This window comes from Rhinolophus sinicus, chromosome 8, assembly GCF_057876585.1.
Source record: "Rhinolophus sinicus isolate RSI-liver-muscle chromosome 8, RSI-T2T, whole genome shotgun sequence".
Classification (NCBI taxonomy): Eukaryota; Metazoa; Chordata; class Mammalia; order Chiroptera; family Rhinolophidae; genus Rhinolophus; species Rhinolophus sinicus.
In genome coordinates, this window is record NC_142508.1 from 56,708,817 (window position 1) to 56,728,899 (window position 20,083).

General features: G+C 46.9%; 1 protein-coding gene across 5 annotated transcripts in view; it reads left to right on the top strand.

Annotated features, from left to right (window-relative positions):
• Nucleotides 1–18,002: 18,002 nt before the first annotated feature.
• Nucleotides 18,003–20,083, top strand: part of MAF (MAF bZIP transcription factor) — a 334,744-nt gene continuing 332,663 nt past the window's right edge. For all 5 annotated transcript variants that reach the window (XM_088800224.1, XM_088800222.1, XM_088800223.1 and 2 more), the window contains exon 1: nt 18,003–19,866. In XM_088800224.1, coding sequence (XP_088656350.1) covers nt 18,743–19,866 — 1,124 coding nt within the window. In that variant the 5' untranslated portion in view covers nt 18,003–18,742. The remainder of the gene's footprint in view (nt 19,867–20,083) is intronic.

A 20,083-nucleotide genomic window follows, 5' to 3' on the forward strand; every position in this document is an offset into this window, starting at 1 on the left:
TTGTCTTCAAAGGAGAATTCATGGCTGGAGCAGAAGTCAATTTTCCTCATGGGATCCTCAGATGAGGAAATTCCCTCTGGCCCCAGGGGCCACCCAAAAAACATACTCTCTTATATTCACAATATCTGATTTCCAAAGTTATTGACTTTTCATTCATTCATCCCTTTATTTATGTAATAAACCATTTGCTACTATACTCATTTGGAGCTATGAAGATACGTTTCCATCCTGGCTCTCAAAGAGTTCACAAATATATGGAGAAAACAGAAAAAAAAAATATTCAATGCCAAACCCTATAGAAGAAGCATTCAAGGGCAATATGGAGGGAGGTGGGCACAGTAAGACGCGAGTGGTCTCTTTTAGGGTACCCCTATAAACCATGCTCTGGGGGCATTAGAAAGTGAAATAAGTACCTTGGAGCATTATTTTCTTTTCTTCTTTTCAAGCACCATCTAAAGTCTGTACTAGAATAACCTGGGGTTATTCTCTTGGGATTTCTCAAGGCTTGGGTTAGACCTCAAGTCCAATCAACCAAAAGCCAAGTGGTTTTGGTGGCTCCATGCCCTCCACCAGCCCCCTCCGCTGGCCCTGGCTTCCCATCAGGGGAGACAGAGAGGAGGCGGGTTTTGTTTCCCAAGCCTGCACCTCCTCCCCACGCTCTGCGCCCCCGCCCTCACGCTGTGTAGTCATCTTGGCTCCTTGGTGTGGGAGGATGTTCACCACAGGCTGGTCTGAGCCCAGGCTCCTCACCCCTCAACACTCCCCCACAGCCCTCGCGGTGCCCGGGGGAGGCTGCACTGCCCAGGCTGCTGCCTGACACAGGTCCTCCGTTCCCAGGCCCTGCGGCCCCCACCTCTTTGGCAGGTGGCCCATCATGGTTGACCGACAGTGAGTCTGTGATTGTTTTTCTCTTCCTGCTCAGGCAAAGCCAGGGTGGATGTGTCGAGGGAGAACGCAAGCTGTGGTCTTCCTCACCATCCCAGGGCCCCACCCAACTTCCTGGCTGCTGGCTTAGAGGCCAGGAAGGAGTTGCCAAGCCATCCCCTCTGAAAAACCAGCTTGTGACCAGCAAACTGAACAAATTTAATATAGAAGTCACCGAGAGAATAAACGGAACCCTGCGGACTGTGTCATCTTCACAGAGTGACTTCTCCCAGTGCTTTCAGTTCCCAACCCAATTAGAACCTGGCTAATTAGTTTTGTGCTCTGCACAACAGTTGGGGGAAAAGGTCACTTTGGTATATATAATTTTCTTTCTCTTTCTTTCTCAGCCTCAGAACTTCCTCCAAGGAACAAACATTAACCTCTGGTTCTCAGAAGCAAAACAAGCCGAGTCACACACTTCTATGAATTCTCTCCATCAGCCGATGAGAAGCAATAATAGCAGTAGCCCTAGCTATTGCTTCAGTACAGGTGCCAGACTCTCTTCACAGAGCTCGGCTATAATGGAGCCTCCCAGAGACATGGGGAGCCCAGTGTACATCTAAGTAAACGACATCTCAGCAAGGATAAGGAAGAGAAGGAATGCTGTCTTGTGGCCAGAAGTCAGGAGAGCCAGGATTTCATCCAGGCCCTGCCAACCCTATCGTGACTTGGACAAGACTTTCTTTCCCAGTGGAAATTCCAAATGAGTTATTAGCTATAATGATAAAATACATGTCAGTGAATGATTTGATTGAGTGTTTCTACAACAGAGATGATACTCTAGCAGGTATATTGACACCTCCCAGAGTCTCCCAAGATGGAAATGAGAAAGAAACCAAATGTCACTTTCGGCTACCACGTGCCAGGCACTGTATTGGAGCAGTGCCATGTGTTTTCAAATAGAATACCTTTACAGACATGCGTACAATTGTAGACGTCGAGGATGGTAGTTCTGTGGTCCTTTGACATAGCTCCCACGTTTTATAGAGGAGAGACAGAAGCCTGGACAGGCAAAACAGCATTCCCAAACTCCCCTGAACATCTTACCCATCAGAATTAGTTAAGAGGAGGTGTAAGTACAGGCTCCCTTAGAACAATGAGAAAAGTCCTGTCTCTGAAGATGTTGTCAAGAAGAATTCCTTAATCCAATAAGTTATGTAAGGGTACCTGGCCATAACAACTTCATACCAGTAACCGTCAAAACACAGCACGGGGCCAGACCCAGCTCTGTCACTCTTTCTCATCCCTGTCATCATGTCTCTGCTCTCTGTCCCTGGAAGACACCACCAATGGGCAGACTTTAAAGTCCTGGCTTTATTTTTCCCTGTATCTTTAGTCCTGCCTTTTTATTGGTCTAGGATGCTGTTTCTCTTCCCAACTTCTGGTTGCATAACACAAGAAGGTGTGCCAATTCTGTATAGACAAAAATTTTGCAATAAGGACACTTGCAGTGAGACTAGATCACTGGATTTGAAGGAATTAGATGACCAGCCAGTTAGATTTTATTTTTAATAGCTGGAAAAGATCAGCTATTGCGGAATGATGACAGCATTCGTCATGTGGCACCTTTCTCTGTTGTTTTAGGGGAGCACTTCTGTCCTTAAACTGGGTTCAACAAGACACACCTTTAAACCTTCAAGAGAATATTCCATTCCATCCAAATCAGTTGGTTCTCACAATAGGGAGAGCAGTGAGAATGAGACTACTGAAGTGAGGCGTCCTCCATCATGGTGAAGTCTAGCGAAGTCTCGGTGAAGTTGTTTGGAGAAATTTTATTCTTTCTCAGGTGCAGCTGAATAATTAATGTGCATTCCACATGTAGTAGATTCCCCTGGAGATATGAATAGATACCAGTGAGGAAAAAAATAATACTCCATGAGAGTATCACTTCTGGGAAGCAAAAACATAAACTATATTAAGTGCTGGGGGTGGGAAGGGCATATCAACAGCAACAATTTACGTTTCTGCTCAGATTCTCAAGTGTATTTCTAACTTAAGCAGGAGGAAAACAATGTTGGTTCTTTTTGTCACCAAGAAGCTGTTCCGCATATGTTCTAAGGGGTTGGTGTTCTTGTTGTATCTAAGAGGCAGAGATAGGTTTGTGCCTGGAATATATTGTAAAGAAATTCAAGAATCTAATGTTGTCTCGGCCTTTCCCACGTCCTCTGGGGCTACTAAGAAAGGTGTGCACTCTGTACATAAAAATGGATGGATGGATGGATGGATGGATGGATGGATGGATGGATGGACGGACGGACACACAGACGGAATGACATATGGATGAGCAACAGGAGTTTTTATCCTTTTATCCACCCAACAAGCACAAAGCCAGACATACAACAAGTTATCCATAAGTGAAGACCTGACACTCAGTGATGCCAATAATGGGTCAACTGGTCACTGCCCTTTCAAGTCTTGGGCATGAATGGAACTCAGAGTCATCTGATATACTTTGACATTTATTCATTCATCAGAACCAAAGAGTTCAGGAGTCTTGTGGGTGTCTTCATGCATCAGTGAACCACATGACTAGGTACTTGGGCGTAGTTTGAGGGTCACTATTACGCCAAGATATTTTCTGAAAATTCTGCCATTAGTACGATGAAATCTGAGAGTGGGGCTAGGGGCCAATAAAAAAAAAATTGCCTTTTTCCATGTCTGTCATGAGATAGTCTAGGGAAGACAAATCCTAAGACTCTTGCTGGGTACATCCGTTTCCTTGCTGAAGGCACTGCCCCCATCAGACCTGATATGTCCCCATGGCCTGAATCACCATGAGTCCATAATTTTCAAGTGCATTAACCTCAGAGTCCCAATATTTATGAAGAGATGATACCAAAAGAACCAAATTAGGACCGAAAAATAAAAGTCTGGTGTTCATGATTCATTTCACAGAGATATCTATCCCTCCCTTGGTGCAAGTTTCTGTTTGAATCACCTGAGCAGGTCATTTTTTTAAAACAATATGAAGCCACAGTTACCACTGTGATGTTCACAATCCTCTATAGAGGAGAAGGTCTAAAAATATTGTATGTCTTAGTGCTTTGTGCCTCAGGGTGTGTTCTCTCCTTCTTGGCCAAAACCTTTCTAGAAAGTATTCTGAATCCCCTCCTCTCTTAACTGTGATAGAAATGGAATCTGTTCCACAATCATTCATGTGGGACCTAGAAGCCACGTGCTGGTATGAGTTAGCATGAACCAGGACATAGAGAATAAGCATAAGAGCCCTGGCTCAAGATGCTCACAGAATCGTGAGGGAAATAGGTCAATAAAAAGGCGATTACAAAGGCCAACAGGAGGGGTCCTTGTGACGGAACTCTTCTGTATCTTGACTGTGGTGGGGGTGGTCCCACGAATCTACACATGTGATAAAATTGCATGTTATTTTTTTCAACTGCTTGCGGGTCTACAATTACCTCAAATTAAAAAAAATAAAAATATATAATTACAGTGTACGGTCACAGGTGACATGCCAGGGGACTCTTTGGGTAGAGTGGAAATACACCACCCTTCTTGGATTAGGGAGAAGCATTCAAAGAAGGCCTCCCAAGGAGGGGGCTCTCTCGGGTATGAGTCAGCCAGGATGAAAAGTGGGGCGTGGGAAAGGAAATGCAGTGCGAGCATCATTTGACCCTGTCTCTCTCCTTCAAGCCACCTCTCTTCCTAACCTACTGCTACCTCCCTGTTTTAAGACACCTTAGAAAGGAACGTCTGTTTTCATCTGTAATAGTCACACTTTCTCCCCCTGTCTTTGCCACGTCATTTAATTGTTGAAGACACTGGAAAATGTGTCTCATAGCGTTTTCCATATTCCGGATTTGAATTACTGCTGCTTCATGGGGTCTGCATGATTTGCCTCCATGCTGTGTTGCCTGGGAACTAGGAGTTTTGTTATTCGTGTCATTGTCCTCATCGTCATACTCATCATCATCACTACATTATTACCAGATAGTCCCAATGTTGTTGAAAAGATAAGAATGTGAGCCATAGAGAGCTAGCTTCTAGAAGTCTACTTCTGCTAACATGTAACTTTAGACCAAGCCTTTCCTCCCTGTGACATAGAATCTCATGTTGGTACACCCATGTGGAAAGCGATTCCAATACAAAGACAATGCATGGACTTGTGCAATAGCCAAGAAGGACCGGCACGACAGCTGTGTTCAGCACAGGGAGTTTCTGGAAACAGACCTTTCTGACAGTAAATCCCAATAAAGTTATGGTTATCCACCCATATATCCAACCACATATTAATGACTAAACTCTTAGCCATCTCAAGGGAACTGAAATCAGATGACACCAAGATGGTGGAAGGAGGCAAGATATTAGCAATTCTGATTGCAGATGTGAATGTAATTTCAGGGACGTTATTCTAATTGTTTTTATGCTTTGGTTAAAGGCCTCACATAATAGTGGGCTATAAGGTGGGAGGCAGAAGTGAAGGGAGAAAATCTAAGGTCATTTATTTGCCTTAATATCTATGCTGCAAGAAGGTCAGGAGAGGGAATATGCTCATCACTAAATTAAACACAAAATCTTCACTTCTCAGGGTCCCCTGTGCACTTCAACACTCAAGACCAACCTGCACCCAGGTCAGTCAGTGCACATTTGTGTGTAGCAAACACCAATTTAGGGATAGTTACAGAAATTTCAAAAGTGTCAAAGGCATCTTTTAAAAAGAAGGAGAAAAGATTGAGTTACGAAAGCTCTGTGTCATTCCCATTTGCCACCTGCGTCCTTATCCACCTGTCTGTGAAACAGATTTCCTCGGATCTTTTCCACCTAGAGTGTCCACTAAGATAGTCTTAGGGGCCCAGGTTCAGCCTAACATCTGTAAATACCCACCACGCCTGGAAGCCAGAGAGCTGTAGGTCTAGAAATTTCAGCTCACCTGATCTTTCCTCCAACTGTCTCCTTTTAACCATGTGCTCTTCTTGTGTGACCGAAACAAACATAAGAATGTAATGATAACAAAGTTGCCATGCCAGAAACAAGGTTCTTAGATCAAAGGCTTCACACTGTACACATAAAATGATTCATTTGGTCAGCTGGCCGACATTTATTCAACCCCTTAAATGCTTCATGCTGAAGAAAGATGTTCTTGGGATGGATACAAAGAGTGACCTTGGAAAAGCCCCGCTTATCACTGTACCTTAGCTTCCTCTTCAGGCAAATGGAAATAACAACACCACATGTCTCAGAGGTCTGTTGAGATCAGTGAGTTAAAACTGAGAGCAAGACCTGGATGAATAGCACGTCCATATTGGATGTTAGTAAATGCTATCGTTTGAGGGCGGGCTCCATGCTGTCACGGTGGGGGATGGCTCCTCCATCACACTCAGAGGCTCAGAGAATTCCTCTAGTCCCTGCCCACCCCAGTTCTGAGTCAATCAGCATATGTCATCCTTTGCCACAGAGATTGGTTTAGGGGTGGGTGGATAACCAAACGACCCAGACCAATTTAACCCAAACCATGACTTTGATTTGCCCTGTTGGGGACTCAGATGGACTCCCATTGGACCGAGCCGGGGGCAGGAGGAGGAATTTAGATCTAGAGCTGCTGCGACAACCATCGTCCTCCCATAGGGAGCCCTGGTCTGGAGGCCAATCAGTAGAATGCAGGAATGACGGATGGAAGGAAGCCCGTTCCAATGACATCATACGACTCCTGCCCATAGTCAGGCCTGAAACCAGCTCTGTCCCTGCACCTTTTGGTCATGTGGACCAGTACATTCCCTTTTTGCTTCAGCCAATTTAGGTCAAAGTTTTTTCACCTACAGCTCAAAGAGGGCTGATTGGCACTTCATTATTCGCTGCCAACGGAGACTCAAAGAGCTTCTAAAGAACTCCTCAGAGATCGCACAGCAAGTGAGTAGCAGCACCCCACCTTGAACCCTGCTCTGTCTGCTCGCGACAACATGCGGCTCCCCAAAGCTCCAGAAGGTTTCAGAAGCCAGGTCAGGCTACGACTGCGGGGATCCACCAATGAAAGGCAGGAACCTGGGAGGGCTTCTGGAGGCAGCGGCACTGTATTCACAACTAACCTTTATTAAATGCTTATTAGATGCCAGTCGCTGTGCTGTACTTCATGCGCAATCTTGCCTATGTGCTGTGCTTTAAAGAATGAGCAAGATTTGGGCATGTGGAAATGGGGGCGGGCTGGCATTTTTATTTGATGATTACCAAATCGTGTCCATGTGCCTTGAAGCCTTGGGGAGGGAGCTGTGACTCAAGGCTGAACAGGGCTAGAAAAAGGACAGCACTCCTTGCGTACACCCTTCATTCGTCCACAATTTCATCCCAGCAAGATGTATTGATTTCCACCTCCGTGCCTGGGCCCACACGTCCTCAACCATGTTTTCCATCCAATTCCATCTTGGGGAGATTTAGGCTAATGAGTGAACAAGATAAGCATCCTGGTAACTGAGGGATGGGCCATTGGATTAGTGAGAGGTGAACGTACGAATTGTCTTATTGCAACATAGCAACCAGCCACCCAGCCCCTATCCAAATTGTGTTTTCTGGGACACCTGGCAGCACATATTGTGTGGGTTAGTACTTCAGAAACGAGGTGGGGAATCCGAGTGTTTGTTTAGTCACTTTCGTTTCATGGCATGTGTTGAGTACTTACTGTACGCCAAGCACTGTAGTAGGTGAAGGAGATGGGAGATGAGAGGGGTTGGCCCTCACGTTGGGACAGGGTAGGTGAAGCACCGACGTGGCACCATGACGACTTGAGAAAGTGCGCACAGAGATGGACTGCGGAACCTGCCTTGGGACTAATGGACACAAGGACTCAGATAAGGCTTTTAAGAGGAAATCCAAGATCTGAAGAAGAGCCCACATTAGCCAGGGGACAGGACAGAGGGCAGGGAAGATGGACAGCGATGGAGTCCCAGGTGAGCGAAATCATGCAAAGACTCAGGAGCAAGGAAAAGAAAGATCTACTCAAGGTTCAGGGGGTACCTACAACTACAAGGCAGAAGCATAAAAGACAGGAGGAGGGAAAACATCTCCTGAGTCCCTAGCACGCGCCAAGCCCATTAATGGAAACTGTGTGCATAGAATATCGGCACAGGCCTTGCTTGGCACATGGCATTAGGCGTCATCCTTTTGAGCACTTACTGAGGGCAGGATGCCCATGGGCCAAGCGCTCAGGACACATACTCATCATGGTCACAAAAACCCTCTCCACCTTTGACCGAGGAGGAGACTGAGGCCCAGGTTGATCGACCGACTCGCCCAGGTCTCCTACCTGGGATGCCGCAGGAGTCACACCCTTGTTGGTCTGGTATCAAAATATAGCATCGCCTGAGTATGTGTTCTTTCCCAGGGACCCTCAGAAATCCACAATTTACCTCCTCACTGCTCTGCCACCAGAGGCTCTAAACATCATTAACCGAAAACCACAGCATCCTCTGGCCTGGAGATGCTAGAGCGCTTGGCCCTGTCATTCTGATCCCAAAGATATTCTGACTTCACCATTAAGACCCATCAATGTTCTGCAACAACCCAACGTATCAGCTTTGTCTGTGTGTATGGGTGTCTGGTCTGTGTTTCCCTACCTACATTCGACCTCAAAGGGCTGAGAACATTCCCTCCATGCAATCCAGGATATTTTTTAATCTCTGTGTGCAGTCCAGTTCTTTTGAGTTGGAGGAAGACAGTGAAGCACTTCACTAAAGCCAGAGGGTGAATCTGCAGGCTGTGTCCAGGCCAGCCCACCCTCCCCCCACCTCAATCTGCCAGCACCCACATCACTTGTCCCCAGTCAGCAACTCTTCGTGGAGCCTGGAGTCCACAGGCAGTGACGCTTGCCTAAGGAGTCCCATCATTCCTCCTGAGCCCGGACGATCCTGGGCTGGGTCTGCTGAACCAGCGGCACCAAGCCCTTAGGCGGACCCAGACCAGAGCTGGCAGGTCATAAACAACACACAGGTTCCTTCCTGTTCTCATTCCCAGGTTTCTCTAAAAAGGGGCGAGATGGGAGCCATGAAGGGCAGATTCTGCAAAAGCCTGCACAGTTTAGGTCCTGTCAAGAGAGACCAGCAGGAACCAGCTGCAGCTCAAAGGTGGACACTGGAAACTCTGAACTCTTTCTGTTCAAGAAAATGCCGCAGAGCCTCCTGGCCTCAAAACCGGCATCAGGGAATGGCAGGGAATTTGGTGATCTAAACAAGAGAAAAACCAGGGAAGAAAGAACAGTTTTCAGAGAAATTTTTATACATACGCAGAGCTCTTCTGCTTAGTTTTTCTAGGTTACATCAACTTTTATTGGTCTCTGAGGTCTCAACTTTGAACAACCACTATACATTTTGACAGGTCAAAGGTTTACAAAGATCAGGGCAGGTGACACATCAAACAATGAAGTAATCTGCCCTCTTGGACAGAGAGCTTTGCCTATACCATAACAAAGCAAAGGTTTTTTTTTTTTTTTAGAAATGATTAGAAGGGTGTATACAAGACATCCAGATGGGGTAATTTAGTTTCAAATTACCCCAATTACCAAATAGGCCAATTCACTTTTTTTTCAGCTTTATTGCGGTAAAATTGACAAACAGAAATTGTATATACGTAAGGTGCACAACGTAATGTTTTGGTATATGTATACATTGTGAAATGATTATCACAATCAAACTATTTAAAATATCCATTACCTCACATAGTTACTATTCTCTCTCTTTCTCTCTCTCTCTGATAAGAACACTTAAAATCGTGCCTTGTATCAAATTACAAGTATACAATACAGTATTGGTAACTATAGTTACCATGCTGTACAGTAGCTCTCCAGAACTTACTCATCCTGCACAACTGAAACTTTGTACCCTTTGACCCATATCGCCCCATTTCCCCCATCTCCTATCCCTTGTAGCCACCATTCTACTCTCTGCTTCCGTGAGTGTGACTTTTTTAGATTCCACACATAAGTGAGATCAGATGAGTACCATATTTGCCTTTCTGTGTCTGGCTCGTTTCACTCAGCATCGTGTCCTCCTCCTTCATCCATGTTGTCCCAAATGGCAGGATTCCCTTCTTGTTTAAGGCTGAGTAATATTCCATCGTGTGTATCATCCCATGTTTTCTTTATCCATTCACTCGAGGGTGGACACTTCAGTTGTTTTCACACTCTGGCTATTGTGAAAAATGCTGCAATGCATATGGGAGTGCAGATATCACTACGAGATATTCATTTCGCTTCTTTCGAATATATACCCAGAGGTGGGATTTCTGGATCATATGGTAGTGCTATTTTTAATTTTGTGAGAAAACTTCATACTGTTTTCCATAGTGGCTGCACCAAATTATATCCTCACCAACAGTGCATGAGGGCTCCCTTTTGGCGACATCCTCAACCAGTGCTTACCTTTTGTCTTTTTGAGAATAGCCATCTTAACAGGTGGAAGGTGATAGCTCATTGTGGTTTTGATTTGCATTTCCCTGACGACTAGAGGTGTTATAGGCCCATTTCATTTAAAATGTCCACTAGGGGACTTGAATAATCCAGTGGGTCATTTTGTATGATTGGGGTTGGGAGGGACAGTCTCTCCTGGGGTGCTACGGGGCTTAGTCCCTTCCAATGCTGTTACCAACAACTCAGGGAGATGGTAGGAAGTGCACAAAAGAACCCGCCATTTAGGGAGCTCCTCTTGGGCCTCACTCCACAGGCACAATTGCTAATCCTGATGATATCCCATGTTGCAGGTGAGGGACCTGCTTCAGAGTGGTTAAGTCGTAGAAAAAGTGCATCAGTTTCATTTGCAGCTGGCACCACACTAGGAAGCAAATTAAAACTAGTCGATGGCACTTTCTAGATCCACAGAGATTCAGACAAGCAGGGAACAGGCTGAACCTAACGAGATGAAGCCTACTGGGCATGGTTGTATGTTTCTGCGCTTAGGTTTAAAAACATAAGCACACAAATACAGGATGGGGGAAATGTGAGAAGAAAAGGCCTGGGGCCGCACACGATGAGTCACTGTGTTACATGTCTGCTGGAGAGACTCATGCAATTATGGTCTGCGTGAGGAACAGACTTGGCTCCAGGTGGCGGAGGGCGGTGTTTGCTGTGATGAGAGGTTCACACCTGGGAATCTGGGTTTAGTTCTAGAACCTGAAACCTCTGAGGGGGGCAGTATTCAGGTGAGTCCATCTGGGAGTCAGCAAACAGGAGGCAAGGGCACTTAAATGTTTTTCAGGCATATGTGGAAATGCTAAAGGCACTGACCACGTTTAGAATGAAAAAATGAAAGGCAGGGAGAGGGTGTCATATTGTTTGACTTCTACTCCCCAGAGAGTGGCCTTATGAATGTATGAAATCAGGACTCGTGTACAGAAGAAAGGGATATGACTTCCTATTAGAAAGACAAAAGCTTTTCTGACCTCCTCAAGAACTGGGGGAAGATAGATGCACAGAGTGTAAGATAAAATTGATAGGTAGTGAGCACCCTGTCACTGGAGGTGATCAAATACATGCTGTTGGGATCACGCATGGATTTTTGTGGGTGCCAGGCACTTTGGTTTCCATGGACCCCTCCCTCCATAAAAATTAATTCTATTTTATGACTGTGTTGGTGTAATGACAGATATAATCCATGCTAGATTATATTCATTTCTTTCCCTCTGATTTTAAAAGAAACTTAAATGTTTTCCCAGGACCCTAACAGTCTCATGGATCCTAGGCTCAATGTCTGCTGTGCCTAGTAAAATCAATCTTGCATGCTGTGACTCACGTGCCAGAACGTTGCAAAGAAGATTCTGACCATTGGTTGGAAGGACGGTGTTATGGCCAGGTCTCTAAACTCCCCTCAGTCTGAGATCCTATTAGGCGAATTCTGCCAAAGAATAGAGGAGTGCCTCAAACTGCTTTTGGAGGTTGTTAAGGTGGATGTTTTGCAGGGGACACAAGAACTGTGTACACACTATGATTCCATTCTGTGAAAAGTATACGTACGTGCCCCAGTTGTTATAGATGGTAACCCCTGAGACCAGGATTAGAGGACTGGGGTGGCGATGAGGAATAGTGGTTCTTTTGTTTGATATCCTCCTATGCGTGTCTTTTTCAAATGTTTAACCAACGACATACTCATGTATCCCCGTTATAAAGTAGCTACATAAAAACACTAGCGAAAGGTCTATGAACGTGACTTTAATTTTTATAGTGGCGAGGGTTGTTTAGCCCGAATTCTCTGTTCTTTCTCGGATCGGGAACACTATCAGGAGGACTGATGCTAGGAGGGTGTCACCGGGCATGTCTGGCGTGTTAACAAACAGACCGACATGTGAGAACGCTCAGCAAAACCCATTATGCAACCAAGAACTAAGATATAAAACAGGGCCACAAGGGGTCCCTTTCCTCAGGTTCCAGCCAAGAAACAAATTCAGAAACACACCAATTCAGCAGTCAGCAGCACCAGCACACTTCTCCCGGTCATCACACAAGTATTTAAGTTGGGTCTGTGTTTTCTAGAACTCCAGGTTCCATTTCCCAGGTCGAATGGCTGCTAAGTGCCTCTGGAACAGGCCCTATGAATCACCCCATCTCCCTGGGGTAAAAGAGACCCAAACTTTACAGAGCTAGTACCTCCGACAGCCAGTCCTCTGAATTGTCATGCATAAAAGACACAGCCTGAATAAACGTGTCCTAATATCAGGTCCCTTTTTTCATTTCTGCCTTTTCTTTCTTTTTTTTTTTAATCAGTTCTGATTTCAACACAATAAAAATCTTTGAAGGGTTCAATGCTTTCGAGACAAATTCCCTCATGGGTGTAAGCTGTGAATAGGATCAAAAGGGATGACAATAGAGGAGTGAATCATAAGCAGTCCCTAATTGAAGGAAAAGAGAACACGAAGAAGACGGCTACACCCTGAAAAAGGGAAAGAGGGAAAAAAGACAACGATAGAAATCTGTTGATGTAGAATGGCAAGAGTGGGAAAGGGGCCTTGTCGTTTTGTATCTCTGTTGATTGCCCTCAAACCAAAAGAAGTCCTTTCACGCAAAGGTTCATGTATGCACAAAACTATCTATTAATTGCCTCCCGTCTTCCAGGCCAGAGTGGGTGTCTTTCTCAGGGGAAGAAAGGGAAGGGAGCTGGAGTAAATTTTGGGAGACCTGCCCAGGAATTCTCACTTGAGAAAACATCTGGGGTTTTCACATTTCTTATGCAAAACAAAGAAGTATTTTATGGAATGATATGTATAGTGTTTTATGGTAGCAGTCTAGGGAAACCAAACCAAACAAACAAACAAACAAAATCAACATAAAATAAACAAACCTCTAACTCTGTCAGCGTCCTTCACTTGCTATCATGGTCCTTCACAAAGGTATAGATGAAGAATGACAGGGTTTGTCAGGATCCACAGTCCATGCTGAGATCCTTCAGAAAGCAATCTAAACAGTATATGAAGAGCCCGGACCGTTCTTTAGCACCTTCCCCTCTCCCCCACCCCAGGCATACACCCCCATCTAAATGACACCCCCTGAAAGAAACCTACCAATCTCACTTGTCTATATTTTCTTCCTTCTCAAGATTACCTCCTCTTCTTGCAGCCTAGCTTCCCCCAAATCAAATACGAGTTGTTCTCTAACTGCACCGGAAAATCAGAATTTATTATACATATGTTTGTGTTCCACTTAATAAAAAAACCTATATTTTAAGATAAACTTTGTTAGTAATTCATGAAGTAAGTGACTATTTATGCTAATCAGGCAGAAATATAGTCTCAAGCATAATGCATTACATAAATTTGAATGCAAAATGTTCAATTATGAAGTAAATACAGGTAATGCAAATAATAAATTACCTCTAATAAAAATTATAAAAGATGTGTCTTCAAAGAGAGAGCGGCTTTAACTTACAACCGTGAATTGCTTAAAGAGAAAAGAATTAATAAATGCTGAATTACTCTGATGATTATTTAGCACATAATTCACCTATTCATAACAACTCCTAGCAATCAGACTGTTGTTTCACATTCTCCAATATGAGACAAGACTGTTTCCTCAGCAATTTTACCCTTATCAGATTATCTCGTCTGATTCTATTAATTTTCTTCCATGAATCTGCTAACAGTGATTTGTGATTTACTTACCCTGTTAACTAAAGACTGTTGAAAAGGATTTATCTAACACTAGACCTAACAACAGTACATGCCCTATCATTCAGTTACTCTGAACAACTCTTGTCTCAAATCACTCTAGTTGGTTTCACAGTGAAATTTAGTGGACTCTGGTTAGTTCTGCACCATAAAATCAGCTCCTGGAGAAACAAAGAGAACAGACACTACACTTGACACATTTTATTCTTTTCAGATTATATATGTCTGATTTCAACCTGATATACCTGAGTTGTTATAACTCACTATCAGGAAAAGTATATTATTTTTGACTTTTAATCATTGTAATTTGGACATGAACAGAATTTTTCTTCTTTCTGCATGAAGTTGTTGTATACGTACTAACGTGAAGCTACAACTGTGTTTTGGATGCTATGGTTTTGCCGTCTTCTACATGATTCGACTCATGCCCTCCTCCCTCCCAAAATTCTTCTATAAATATTCACGGCTTTCAGAAACTTTAATGCTACTGGTTTGAATCGGTCAATAATGACAAACGCATGGTTTCAAAATTACTCTATATTGTTCTACAGAGATTACTAGCGTGTATATATAGCAAAGGGATATTAAGCAGTAAGAAAACACAGTTCATATTGTATTTGGATTAGATGGGCTTGGATGGAAGTGAAACAAACAATGCTAGCAAAGAAATCTAAAGAAATGTGGCCTGCTGTAATTGTACAGAATCAAAAACCTGAATAGTACTAATTAAAATGAGAGAGCTCAATTGTTATCAAAGAAATGCCACTAACAGAAAACTGTAAATGTTTAGACACCCCTGTGAATCACAAAATAATGAAGTAAAAAAGGACAAAAATGAGAATTAAGTTATAAACCCGACGGCACTATTGCTATACATCTAAAAAATAATTCCAATCCTCTCTTTTTTCCAAGAGAAAATGGAAGACTATCAAAGACTCTGCAATAAGAGAAAGAAAAACACCATAGCTTGACAGCAGTGTACAAAAATAAACCATAAAAATTGTGCAGATAATAATACATTGAGCTGCCCAAACATAGGCATTTAATTTCTAGAAGTGATATCTAATTGCAACAATTAAGTGCACAACCATGAATCTATATCGTATGCTCTTTGTCATTAGCAAACTTTGTTTATAAATGTTGTTTATAAATGTAGCAGTTTCACTGTTCCTGGCCAAAAATACTTTCATGAGAGGCAGGGATCATATCTTACAGCTTTTTTAAAGAAATGTGGTCCAAAAGGATTTAAAACAATTATCATAAACAAAAAAAAAATCATTTCTTCCTAAATTCATGTTTTACATGAAAAATATAAACTTCTGAATTGGTGGCTAATGATAAAATAGGCCTAAAAACCTACTGCTATGAACAATGCTAAATGACACAATATGTTTATATAATTTAAGCAGTGGATTTTCTTCTGAATAAATGAACTATAATCCCTTAACTTTGTTACTAGGTAAAATACTGTTTAAGAGGTGGAAAGCAAAGGAATTCTGTTAGCTTGCATAAATATTGACATAATCTTCGCTCTTTCTTTTCCAAACTGGTAATAGACATACTTCATTTCATCCCTACAAAGTACTCCCATAAAAACCAAAACTACCCTTATAAACAGCTTCTCTGCAGTAATGATGAAAAGAAAAGGTGCTTTTCTGGAAAATACCAACAGCGCTGGCCTTTTAGGATTGTGATGTGCCTACAAACCTTTTTTGGGGGTGGGGGTCTCTCATTAGGGACTCTGGGGTCTGCTGAAAATGAAGGCTGCTAGCATCAGAGAAATGCACACAAGTCAAGTCTGGTGTCTGAAGCCAGTAACTGACACCTAAGGTCTCCTTATAAATAGTAAAGTATGCTGTGGGGTGGGGGAGAGCATTCTGAAGTGCAATGTTCAAGAAGCTGGCTTAATATATGACTAAGTGTCAGAAGTCAGGTTTTCTGAGAATTACTTTTCAGATAAACAACTTTATAGCACTGCACTTAATCTTACTAGAGACATCTCATTTATCACTGAATTACAAGTAACTTTAATTCTATTGATATTGCCATAAAGCCCGTTGGAAATCCATCCTGGCACTTTTAAAGGGTGTGGGGCCCTGTTACATGGGATCCACTTGCTAAAGTGTCTCCGCCAGAATTATACTCCCAAGGCTTTTGTGTCCCCTGGTTCTGTTGTCGACGATCAAGGGGGACAGTGTGGAAAACGTGATTCCCTCATCTGCCGGCACTGTCTTCAGCCCCTTTCCTCCAAGGTCGGGTTCTCCTACAGCACTCAAACTAACTTTGGGTGACTCTTTCCTCCTCCCACCTTGGGAAACCAGCTTCTTTTCCCTTCTTCAACAAAACTGGACACGGATCAATTACAACTGACCTTTGCCGAAAGGTGGCGCTGTTGAGGTAAAAACCAACTCGGTCCAACAATAGTTTTCACTCTTCGATCCTTTTGCAGTCTTTTCATGATTTTTTTTTAATGCACCCTTCTAGCTTCCCCCCTCCCATAAAGTAAATATATAGATAGATATAGATATATCTATGATTAACACCAAATGCATTTCACTAATTGGAGGAATCGGCAGTCCCAACATCCAAAGCAAGCGGGCTGGTCTTCCAAACGCAGGGTCCGCTCCGCACACTCGAGCTTTCCCCCAAATAAATCTCAGCTTCTCCGACTTGCCTATCGCTTTAAAATCTTAGAAACAGAGTTGTTGGGTTTTTTCTTTTCTTTTTTTTTCTTTTCCTTTCTTCTTTTCTTTTTTGCAAAAGCTTTAAAAGAATCGATCTAGAAAATTAAACAGTTATTAGCATCTGCAACGGGGAGGGGAAGAAGCAGCCCCCCACCCCACCCCCACTCTGGGCTTCCGGGCTTGTCCGAGAAACGAGCGGTTTAGAACTTAACCCTTCCAGGGGAGCTGGCAAAGGCTGAGGTATTGTTTCCCCCCCTTGTTGCTCGCTACGATCCAGTCCGAAATAATTAAGTGAAACGTAAAAGTGCAAAGGGCGCTCAGGACCCTGATAAACAGGAGAGAGAGGGAGAGAGGGAGAGTGGGAGAGAGGGAGAGATGAATATGAATCTCAAAGGCCAAACTCGAGCCAGAGTCGGAAGCCAGAGCGGGGCTGACCTGACTCTGAGCTTTCCCGGAGTTAACTCGCGTAGGCGTTCGCTCCCCCACCCAGAAGGGCACCAGACACCAGCCGGCAGCGGGTCCCCGCGCTTAATTGGCTCTAAACAACTTATTTCACCTCCTTTAAAAAGAGGGTGATAAAACAGCCTCTCTTTCCGCGGACCTCGCACAACCCCAGCGCGGCCGGGAGGTGTCCTGCGCACGGTCAGGACCGCTGCACCCCCGTGCGCGGGCACCGGGAGAGGGACGAAGAGTTGGGGCCAAGTTTGAGCTCCGGGCACAGCCAAGCCTAGGGGAGGAAGGTCCCCCGGTCAGACACCTGGGTGCCGAAGGTGGAGCGAGGAGGCAAGGCTGCCAGGAGAATTCCAAATCCTGAGCTTGGGGGGCAGGCAGAGGAGGGCAGTCAGGCCAATCCTCGCAGAGTGAGTGGCGGGCCAGCTGGGGCTCCGGAAGGCAGGCCTCTCTCGCGCTCCGAAGTAAAGCAAACCGTCCTCCCGATCCTCCCGCGTTCCTGCAGCCCCTCTGGAAAACTCCTTCCCTCTTGCACCAAACTTTACGCCCGGCTTTGCTCTCCCGGGGAAGTGGCGGCGCGGGAAGGGTTAAGCCTGCCCGTCCCAGCTGACAGTCAGCTGATTGGGCCCTGATTGACAGCTCCGAAAAGTTTCCTGTTTCTATACTATTATATGCCAATCGCGGCCGCTCTCGCCGCCTCCCATTGGCCAGGAGTACCAGTCAATTTCCCATTTGGGCCTGACGTCACAAGTGCTATAAAACTCAGCAATTGCTTTAAACTCTTCTTGCTGGATCAGAGGCTTTAAAATCTTTTTTCATCTTCGAGCTGTAGCTCGGGCTGCTCCTCGGCTCGGTCTCCCCCCTTTTGCTCTCTGCCTCGCCTTTCCCTCGGACTTCGTTATTTTGCTTTAAAAAAAAAAAAAAAAAAAGCAAGAAAGAACTAAACTCCCCCTCCCTTTCCTCCAGCGGGCTGCACCTCTGTCTTGCACTTTGCACGGAGAGAGCGCGCAAGGGAGAGAGAGAGAGGAGAGGGGAAATTTTTTTCAAAAAGAGCCAGGCAGAAGAGGAGGCAAGAAGCATGAAGTGTTAACTCTCGCGTGCCGAGGCCCGCGCCGCCCGGACAGCCGCCCGCCGCGCCTCCAGCCCCGAGCGGCCGCCGAGCGCGCCCCGCTTGCAGCCCAGCCGGAGAGGCGAGCCCTCCTTATGCAAAGGGTGCAGCGGAGCGGCGAGCGGGGGACGCCGCGCACCCGGCCAGGCTCCTCCGGCTTCGCCGCCGCCGACACCGCAGTCCGCGGAGGACCTTTCCGAGCCTGAAGCCGCCGGCTCCGCGCGCACGAAGGCGAGCAGGCGAGGAGGGGCCGGGGCGAGCGAGCACCTCGGCGTGAACAGGAGGGAGGGAGGGCGGGCGCGGGGGGCGCGGGCAGGGCGGGGGGGTGTGTGCGCGCTCGGAGATTTCGGGCCAGCCACCGCCGCGCGAGCTAGACGCGCCCCAGCCCGGCAAGCTGGCTCACCCGCTGGCCACCCAGCACAGCCCGCTGGCCCCTCTCCTGCAGCCCATCTGGCGGAGCGGCGCCGGCGGCGGCGGCAGGAGAATGGCATCAGAACTGGCAATGAGCAACTCCGACCTGCCCACCAGTCCCCTGGCCATGGAATATGTTAATGACTTCGATCTGATGAAGTTTGAAGTGAAAAAGGAACCGGTGGAGACCGACCGCATCATCAGCCAGTGCGGCCGTCTCATCGCGGGGGGCTCGCTGTCGTCCACCCCCATGAGCACGCCGTGCAGCTCGGTGCCCCCTTCCCCCAGCTTCTCGGCGCCCAGCCCGGGCTCGGGCAGCGAGCAGAAGGCACACCTGGAAGACTACTACTGGATGACCGGCTACCCGCAGCAACTGAACCCCGAGACGCTGGGCTTCAGCCCCGAGGACGCAGTCGAGGCGCTCATCAGCAACAGCCACCAGCTCCAGGGCGGCTTCGATGGCTACGCGCGCGGGGCGCAGCAGCTGGCCTCGGCGGCCGGGGCCGGCGCCGGCGCGGCCCTGGGCGGCAGCGGCGAGGAGATGGGCCCCGCCGCCGCCGTGGTGTCCGCCGTGATCGCCGCGGCCGCCGCGCAGAGCGGCGCGGGGCCGCACTACCACCACCACCACCACCACCACGCCGCCGGCCACCACCACCACCCGACAGCCGGCGCGCCGGGAGCCGCGGGCAGCGCATCCGCTTCGGCCGGCGGCGCGGGCGGAGCGGGCGGCGGGGGCCCGGCCAGCGCCGGCGGCGGCGGCGGCGGCGGCGGCGGCGGCGGGGGCGGCGGGGGCGCGGCGGGGGCAGGGGGCGCCCTGCACCCGCACCATGCCGCCGGCGGCCTGCACTTCGACGACCGCTTCTCCGACGAGCAGCTGGTGACCATGTCGGTGCGCGAGCTGAACCGGCAGCTGCGCGGGGTCAGCAAGGAGGAGGTGATCCGGCTGAAGCAGAAGAGGCGGACCCTGAAAAACCGCGGCTATGCCCAGTCCTGCCGCTTCAAGAGGGTGCAGCAGAGACACGTCCTGGAGTCCGAGAAGAACCAGCTGCTGCAGCAGGTCGACCACCTCAAGCAGGAGATCTCCAGGCTGGTGCGCGAGAGGGACGCGTACAAGGAGAAATACGAGAAGTTGGTGAGCAGCGGCTTCCGAGAAAACGGCTCGAGCAGCGACAACCCGTCCTCTCCCGAGTTTTTCATGTGAGTCTGACACGCGATCCCAGCTAGCCACCTTGATAAGTGCTCCGTGGGGGTCCGACTCGGGTGTGGGCTTGCTAGTTCCAGAGCCCTGCTCCCTACCACCTGGCCCCCTCCCCTACCGAGTTTGCCCCCCCACAGTTGCCCCCCACCCCCCGCACACACACATCCTGCTCCGCGTTGGTGGTGGTGGTGGTGGCTGTTTTTAAATTGGGGAGGG